The following is an 8,821-nucleotide window of genomic DNA, read 5'->3' as shown; positions in this document are numbered from 1 at the left end:
GTATGTACCCATTAGCAGCATTTCTAATTTTGATTGAAACTGTCAGAGAAAACGCCAGCTTTGAGCAAGCCAGGATATTAGTTTGCAGAGGCTGATAAAATTATATGTCTAACGTTAAATGTTGGTGACACAATAATTTAATCCTAATGGTACTGACATATTCATAGGGTTAATTTTTGAGACAAAATGTCATGAGGTAGTCATTATTTGGAAATATTCCACCTTGTAGTGCAGTTTGCACAAATTGTTTTAAAAATGCACTCACCCTACAAACATTACTGATGAGTCAAGATCTGCACAAATTAACAGAAACACTGAAGCAGCTACCCATTTTATTCTTATTGTCACGTATGTCCTATTTGTCAGGTGACAGAAGAACCAACACAAAGCTCAGAGAGCAATGGTGATACAAGATCACAGGTGAAATTGGATGATGACTTGTTGGTTCATTACTGTATTTGAAGCAAATATGTGACTGCATGTATTTGGAATGTCTCACTGTTATTTATCAGATGACAGAGGCAGCTCTGCCATGTTGTAGCTCGGACAGAGGTGCAGAGGCGAGGTCACAGGTGACTGACTGATGATTTGGTGCTGTAGATTAAATAGTATTTATTATCATGACAATTGTTAGGCTGCTGATGTAAACTGATTAGTGTATATTTGACAAAGAATCTGAATTGACATGTCTCACTTTTTATATGGCACGAATCAATGTGTTACTTTATCAGGTGGCAATATGTCCTAGTGCAGTCAGAGGGGAAAAGCCAGGGCCAAAGGTGAGGCACATCAAGCACAGAATAATAATTGTAATCTGAGGATAAAACGCACGTACTGAGGCTGAAAGAAGCTTCAGTGCTCTCAGAAGACTAAAAAGATGGCTAAGGTTAACAATGACTCAAATGAGATTAAACAATGCTGCTGTATGCCATGTCCACCAGGAGAGACTGGACAGTATAGATGTAAAACAAATAGGCCAGCAGTTTATCTCAGTTAACGAGAGGAGAAGGCATGTGTTTGGCTCCTTCACATAGTGGACATTGAGTTGTTGTGTGGGACACCAGTAGTATTAATGTCTGTTGCTGTAACAGTAGTTCATGTTTAGAATAGAAAATCTCAGCTCACTGATTTGATAGGGGCAATTGTGTGCCTAAACTGTTGCATAATTTTGCTGAGAGATCTTTTACTTTGTGGTAATCTTAGATGAGTAGTTTTATGGACAAAAACCACCAGGTCATTCAGTGTTCCCTTAGTGCCAAAATATAACAGATGTTGGTGTACTATAACTGAAGTAATGATGTTAAGTCCTTAAAGTCATATTCTTTTATTGTCATGACTGTATTTGAAGCTATTTTTATTTTTGTATGATACCTGATTTATATGGATTATGGCTGAAGTAAACTAAAGCCTAAAATACTTAGTCAGTCATTTGTTTAATAGTAATTTAACATTATATAATTCACATATAAAACTATGAATTGTGATTTTAAATGGTTTAAAAGCACGTAGAATAGCATATGTAGGCAAGTATATGTCTCCTCTTTTTATTAAGAAGCAAAAACAAAAAGGAAAAAAAAAGAAACAGGGCAGAGTTCGGTGGTTGAATCATCCATCCCCACCAATCCCAAAACCAAATCTACGCCCTTGTCCCAACAAATAAAGTGTTTATTTCCGACAGAATTCACAGTTTGTTTGAACTATTATGTGTTAACCTAGCTTTTTACTTTTCAGAGTGTGATCATGGCAAAAATATCCACGGCTGGTTTATGATTCACAATCTTTTCACAGTATAAAAAGGGGCTGGTTAACCTTGGAGCACCGCCAAAAACGTTTATTAATATCTTTAAAATAATAGCATTTTTTTTAAAGCTTACACTGGTACCTCTGGGGTTAATGCTTGATTTTCTCTACTACAAAGGTGATTGAGTTCTTGCTGGGGTCATTCCCCATGGTAACTTGTGCTGTGAACCTGCTGTGCTAGGGATTTCTATAGTCCATATATTTGTGAAATTTGTGATTTTGCCTTTGTGTAATAAGTTCCCAAATTAGTGTTGAGTTTCTAAATATGGTTATAGATACCAGTTTGAGCCACAGCTAAATTTGGATAGTGCTAAAGAAATGCTAAAGATCATGATCAAATTTCACATTGTTTCACTCTCAGACACAGTATGTGGAAAACGAGCAAAAACATCTTTACATATCCTATATATACTTAGTCATTACTTTGTCTGTTAGCAAGGGTAAACAAAACTGCACACCCCAGCATTTAGAATCATGATGCATAGGCAAGGAATGAGACCATTAAATCAAAACATGGGTGTTGCCTTCTCTGCAAACTGTTACAGTAATTTTAGACACTTCATTTTCAATCTGCTGTGAAAATTCAAGTCATGATGAAGGTGTGTTTGCTAAGTCAGTAGCTGGAGCATAGAATATAATCCAGCTCGTCCTGTTTTAGCAATACAGCCATGACTTTCAACTGCCTATAATCAGTTTACTTATCCCCACAAATACTATAACAAAGACTGAAAGTCCAAAGTGGACTTTATTTTTTATTTTTGTTTTACGAAGGATGTGCCAAACCTGTGAAATAAGGTAATCAATTTGGTGTGTAAGATCTATGGCATTCTCATTTAGCTTCATCTAAGATGCACTGTATCACACAGATTCGATACATCAAGTTTCTAATGAAATTCCAGCCTCTCCCTCAAGAGTTTTTGAGGAGGCCAGACATAAGTAAACTTGTACTTTAGTGTTTAAACCTGTAAATCTTTTTGGATCCTCTGTTTCTGCTTTGTCCAGTTCAGTTTTATAGTGTTTCATTCTCTTTATAGCTCTGCAGGTGATTGGTGGAAGTGTGACAGTGGTTCAAGGAGGTACGGCCATCTTACCGTGTCATGTCACTGATACCAATGATGACCTGACACAGATTACCTGGCAGAGGAAGACGAGAGAAAAACCTCACAATGACAATTTTATTACTATCCAACCCAGAAATGGACTCCAGTTTGTCAATGGACGTGATGATAGATTTAAATATGTTGGGGATTTTAACAACAGAAATGGAACACTCCAGTTATCCAATGTTACCCTGATGGATGAAGGCAGCTACACGTGCATCTTCACCTTGTTTCCCAGTGGAAATCAGAAGATTGAGATACCTCTAAACTTGCTCGGTATGAAAAAACATTTATTTAAAATACTTTGTGTTTGTGTGTGACATAGAGAAGGAGTTACTTTCACCGTCCTGCTTGCATGTTGATTTATTTAAGTGCTGTAACTCTCCTAGTGCCTCCAGTCACAAGCATCAAGGACAATCTTCCCACTTTGGGCACAGAAGAAGTTTTATTTGCTACCTGCACGGCTGCTGGCTCGAGACCTCCCCCAGAGGTGAGGTGGTTCACTGGTGCTTTGGGAGACAAAGTGAGGACAACAACAAACTCCACCCAGTATGACAACGATACGACTACCACAGTCAGCTCTCTGTTCGGTGTTCCTACAAGAGAGATTAATGGTCACCAGGTCCAGTGTGTCATCAGCGGTGACTCCCTGACTAAAGAAGAAACCCTGCCCTTCACCATACAGGTCTACTGTGAGTATCAGCTGTTAATAGAGTTTATTATTTGCCCTCTTTTGTGTCGCTGTCCATTTAATAATTTTAATTATTTAATTTGCTATTTAACAAGGTGCACAGCCAGACACCCACGTTTACATTCAACCATAAGGTGATGCTACTGAACTGAAATGAGCAAAAACCTCTTGTCACAGTATGAAATTACTCTGTACCGGTCATCCAGCCATGAGACAAAAATAGTTTCATTATCTAATGATAAAATACATTTGTTTATAAATAATGTAATGTCTATCCTTTCAGTTCTTTTTACAAACCCTACATCAGTGTTTTTAACAAAAGCAGACACACACTTTTTTATAACAAGTAGCATTAAGTATTAAATTGAGACACGTTTCTCCTTACTTCTCTATGTTGAGTGGGACTGTAACATTTTACCTCGGTCACATAAAATAGTAACTAAAGAATATTAAAATGGAAAAAATATTATTGTTTGATCAGTAATTTTAGTTGTTTGTTGTCTGTATGCATAGAAAAAATAATCATAAACCCCGTTAACAGTTTCCACTGCAATAAGCTTTATTATGAGAGTTTATTTTGGACTCCTAAACAACAGTATAAAATAAGTAACACAACAGTATGCTTGTTTAGGACAATATACCTCAAATTTAGAGCTTAAAGCTTTAAGTGTATGTAAGTGAGCCAATGAAAACCATGAAGCAGGAAAAGAACTGTTTTCTAAAATGGCTTTAAAACAAAATCTAAACTAACCAAAATTTACTAAAACAGTTGTGAGATGTTATTTTGATAGCATAAATATTTCCTCAGTTCAAGATTAACACATTTCTCGCTCTATTTTTTGCAGTCTCTCCTACAGAAGTGAACATTTCAGTGATTTCAGAGGACTCATTTGAGTGTGTGACAGAAGCCAACCCAAATGCAAACTTTACCTGGAGCAGGTAAAGTATAAATATTTATTTTACTGCGTAAGGCATGTTTTTTAAGCACAGTGTGCTAGTGGTCCTATCGGATTTAAGGTACCATAGCAGAGTTGGGTGCGAAGAAAAGTTTTTTGATATGTATCAACAGACTTTTGCTATATTTGGGAATTAAAAATCTCTCCCTCGGCTGCCCCTGATAAACACTGTACCCAACACCTAGGACACTTCCTGCACATGTTATTTCTTCAGGATATTCTTAATAGGGCCTCATGGGTTAAAGCCTCGCCCCAGGGATTCCCGCTCACCATTTGCCTCGTTTCTGGGTTGGGCCTTGATAACCCCACCATGAAAACCCATTCTTCATAGGGTTTTCTGAATGGCTCTTTATCTGCTTTTCACCAAAGACAAAGACTTTGTCAACTGCCTTAATTCCCCCACAGCTCAAGCTGTAGTCCAAGTATTGTCTCCATTAACATAATGTCTTGTGTATCCATCGTCTTTATGTGAATAAAGAAAAATACTATCACAAAGACTGAAATTTGTTTAACTTTTCATTTAACTTTTGGCACAAATCACAACTCACTCACTTTATGTATATTTAATGTTGAGCCTCATTCATGTTTTTTTCCAGATCTGGGCAGTCTTTCCTGGAGTCTGCTGTCAAAGAAGAGGGTGCAAAGCTACAACTGCTGAGTCTGACCGCTTATCTAAATGGCCTCTATGAGTGTGAAGCAGCTAACTCATATGGAATAAAACATGGTCAACTATATGTGCATGTGGCATCAGGTGAGATCAGTTTGGATTTAGCTGTGCAGTTTGTCCAAATTTATCTTTTGTTTCTCTTTTTTAGATCTGAGCTTTTGTGGATGTTGTGTCATTTAGATGTTACTCTGTTTGGTTTTCTTGTTTTCTCCTATTGAAAGATATAAACAGAGACTTGAATATCTAGACTATGAGTAAAATTATTCCATATAAATTTCTCTCCATATTTAAGTATTTTCATCATGCCCTAGAAGTTAGAATTCCTTGGAGAATAGTTACGTTTAAGAAGTAGTTCGATTACCCTAGAGATAAGTTAATCAATCAATGAGTGATGCTCCACCCAGTGTAATACGACCAGTTCTTTAAGCTAAGAGCATGTCTTAGCTTGAAGTTCTTTTCATACCAAATTTGTCTCACATTCTTTTCTATGTCAGATCTTGTCTGTTGGAAAACATTTTTCAATGTGTTGGATACAGGTGTCAGGTGGTGTTTGAATACTGTCCAACTCATTTAAATGTGAAATATAAAACTAAATTCCAATAAACAGAGAAAACAATTAATCATCCACTTCTCAATATATTCTTCCTTCTTGTGTCTCTGCAGGAGCATGCTCTGCTGCTTGGGCCTCATTTGGTCTTTTGCTTTCCTTGAATGTCATTGGAGCTACATGGTTCTTTTATAAATCTGGGCGTTTTCAAAAGTGCTTAGAACAATAACTCTTTATGCACTTAATAGGTAGCACTCTCCTAATATTAAAGGATATGTACACAATGTACAAATAGCTTTTGAAGTTTTAGTAAATAAAAATAGGCCAAGCCTGCAAATATTGTGTGGTTATATTTTGACTGGCATAAATGTGATTGGACCTGAACCGGAATGATGTCGGGGAAACTATGGAAGCCTTTTGAACAGCTCGTAATCTAAAAATTACAACATCCTCTTAAAACAATGAATTCATTCTCATGTACTGGGTCTCTGATGTTTATTTGTGATTTGAAAATATGTGTTGTATACTTTAGTTTCAGCCAAATACATTAAAGTTGATTCTGTGCCTCACAGTACAGATGGACAATGATCCAAAACACACTGAAAAAGAAGCCCAGGAGGTTTTGAAGGTGGCGTAGTATTCTGCAGTGATGGACTCAGTCCCCTGATGTCACTCCAACTTGGCTGGATCTTACATCCTGAACACAAAGTTAAAAACAGGAAGAGCCAAGAATAAGAAAGTGAAAAGCCTGAGATTAAAGGGCTTGGAAAAAATCAAGAAGAGAAAACCCATTCTCCAATGATGTCTAAGACTTCACCCATTGCCTACAAAGGACACAATGAAGTATTCAAACCGAACAGTCTTTTTTATGATTATGTTTATGTTTCTCCAGTTACAGTTCAGCTCCATGTAATACAGTAGTTTTGTTCAAAGCCTTCAATTAAAATTACAGGTTTTGCACTTGAATTGCACCTTGTTTGGTTTTCTCTAAAGAACTGAGCAGTTCAAAAGTAAATCTTTTTCTTTCTTCTCTTTATTGATTTTTGAGGAATTAAACTCAAGTGGTCTTTCTAAAATCTGCAGATACGTTAAAAGTCTTTGCATATTCTTCTGAAACTATCCAGACAGCACAACGAAGTATTGCAGACGTATACCTGCTCTGTCAGGTAGTGGCAGGTAACAGAGATGTGGTTTATCTCATTAGGAAGAATGTGTTTCTGTGGGTTAGCGCTGCTTTACCTACATTTCACCTTTCTCTTCATAACTCACACAAAGAGGGATTCAGGAGCTTTAATTTGGCTTTCTTATCAGCAAGAAGCAAGTACAATAATGTTTACCTCCACTTCACCTGACAATTCAGCTGGGGAGGCATTAGGTTGCATTGACATTGCTTACCCACTGAAAAATATTGAAAAATGTCCTGTCCACCAATAATAATGGATTGCATTTATATAGCGCTTTTCAAGGCACCTAAAGCACTTTACAATGCCACTATTCATTCACTCTCACACACTGGTGGAGGCAAGCTACAGTTGTAGCCACAGCTGCCCTGGGGCAGACTGACAGAAGCAAGGCTGCCATATCGCACCCCTCTGGCCAACACCAGTAGGCGGTAGGGTAAAGTGTCTTGCCTAAGGACACAAAGACCAGGACAGAGAGCTCGGGGATCGAACCGGCGACCTTCCAGTTACAGATGCGCTTCCTGCGCCACGGTCGCCCCCAGATAAGCAACATTGCCCCTGATATACTGGCGATAAGCATGCTACATCAGCACTAGTGAATTCCTTTCTATGCGGGTTACACAGAAAACGATCAAACGTATTAAACGATGTAGAAATAACCTCTTCCAAGTAAGCACTTTTAAAAAAGTGACTCAGGATTTCTTTTCAGCAATTTAAGGCTTTTTTGAGGTGCGATTGAGGAGGGAACCATGGCAAGATTAAACGCTGATTTAATATAAATTTTAGTGATTTAGTGGATTTGACATGCTGTGCTGTTATAATGTTTCTTTGGACAAGCAGCATATTGCATGGTGATTAGCACTGTGATGCCTCACAGCAAGAAGGTCCTGAATTTAACGCCACCATCGAGCTCAGTCTTTTCTGTGTGCAGTTTGCATGTTCTCCACATGTTCACATGGGTTCTCTGCGGGCACTGCGGTTTCTTCCCACAATCTAAAGACGTGCACGTGCATGTCTTACTGGGCATAAGACATGCACATGCCTTGTTTGGTCCATTATTAACAATGTGAGAATTATATCCTCCTGGTGTATCTCTAGGGGCTATCAGCCCCACTGTGTAGGAAGGTACAAGTTGTCCTGAACAACTGAGAGGTTCAGTGACGTCATTAATAACCATAAAAACAGAGTTCACTGCCTCTGTAGACGAAGGCATAACTCCAGATGCCACCAGTATTTTGATTGATTGATTGATTGATTGGTAATTTATTTCAACATGTGAACAATATACAAGTACATTTAGAAAAGAAAATAAGAAAGAAAAAAATACTATACAAATTACATACAAAAAAAAAACCGTTCTGATTAATTTACATGTTGAAAGGGAGTGGGAAGAAGTATACACTTATTTAATCCCACCCCTTTGCCATAAATTATCAGTGAATATTAAGTCAGCTTCCTTACTGATATAATTTGTAATAAAAATAGTGAACAGATTTCTGATATACTATATACTATAATATCACATCATGAGTTTTTTGTTTGTTTGTTTGTTTTTAAATAGAGACATTCACTTAATTTAAATATTTTCCTTTTCTTTATAGTTCGAGAAGACCATATTTTTATAACTCTTTTTGAACAGTTTTATGTTTGGACATTGCTTTAATTCCATATTCAGACTGTTCCATAGTTTCACTCCATGAACAGAAACACAAAAGCCTTTTCTTGTAGTACGTACCTTCATTGTTTTGAAGTTACAGAAACCCCTTAAATTATAACTTCCTTCTTTCAAAAAAAACATACTCTGAATATTACCAGGCAGTTCTTTATTTTTTGCTTTGAATAGAATTTGTGCTGTTTGGAATTTCACTATATCGTCAAT

At 37.1% G+C, this 8,821-nt stretch overlaps 1 protein-coding gene across 1 annotated transcript in view; it reads left to right on the top strand.

Moving 5' to 3' along the window:
• LOC146370737 (nectin-4-like) overlaps positions 1–6,727 on the top strand; it is a 7,938-nt gene extending 1,211 nt beyond the window's left edge. The window contains exons 2-6 of the mRNA XM_084908494.1: positions 2,835–3,176; positions 3,290–3,592; positions 4,437–4,530; positions 5,144–5,298; positions 5,878–6,727. Of these exons, the coding sequence (XP_084764620.1) occupies positions 2,835–3,176; positions 3,290–3,592; positions 4,437–4,530; positions 5,144–5,298; positions 5,878–5,990 (1,007 nt within the window). The 3' untranslated portion in view covers positions 5,991–6,727. The remainder of the gene's footprint in view (positions 1–2,834; positions 3,177–3,289; positions 3,593–4,436; positions 4,531–5,143; positions 5,299–5,877) is intronic.
• Positions 6,728–8,821: the final 2,094 nt, after the last annotated feature.

The sequence above is a fragment of the Perissodus microlepis genome, chromosome 16 (genome assembly GCF_051167445.1).
Source record: "Perissodus microlepis isolate ML-2025 ecotype Zambia chromosome 16, ASM5116744v1, whole genome shotgun sequence".
NCBI classification, from domain to species: domain Eukaryota; kingdom Metazoa; phylum Chordata; class Actinopteri; order Cichliformes; family Cichlidae; genus Perissodus; species Perissodus microlepis.
The sequence above is the reverse complement of the archived record's forward strand: the minus strand, read 5'-3'. Positions and strand labels throughout refer to the sequence as shown.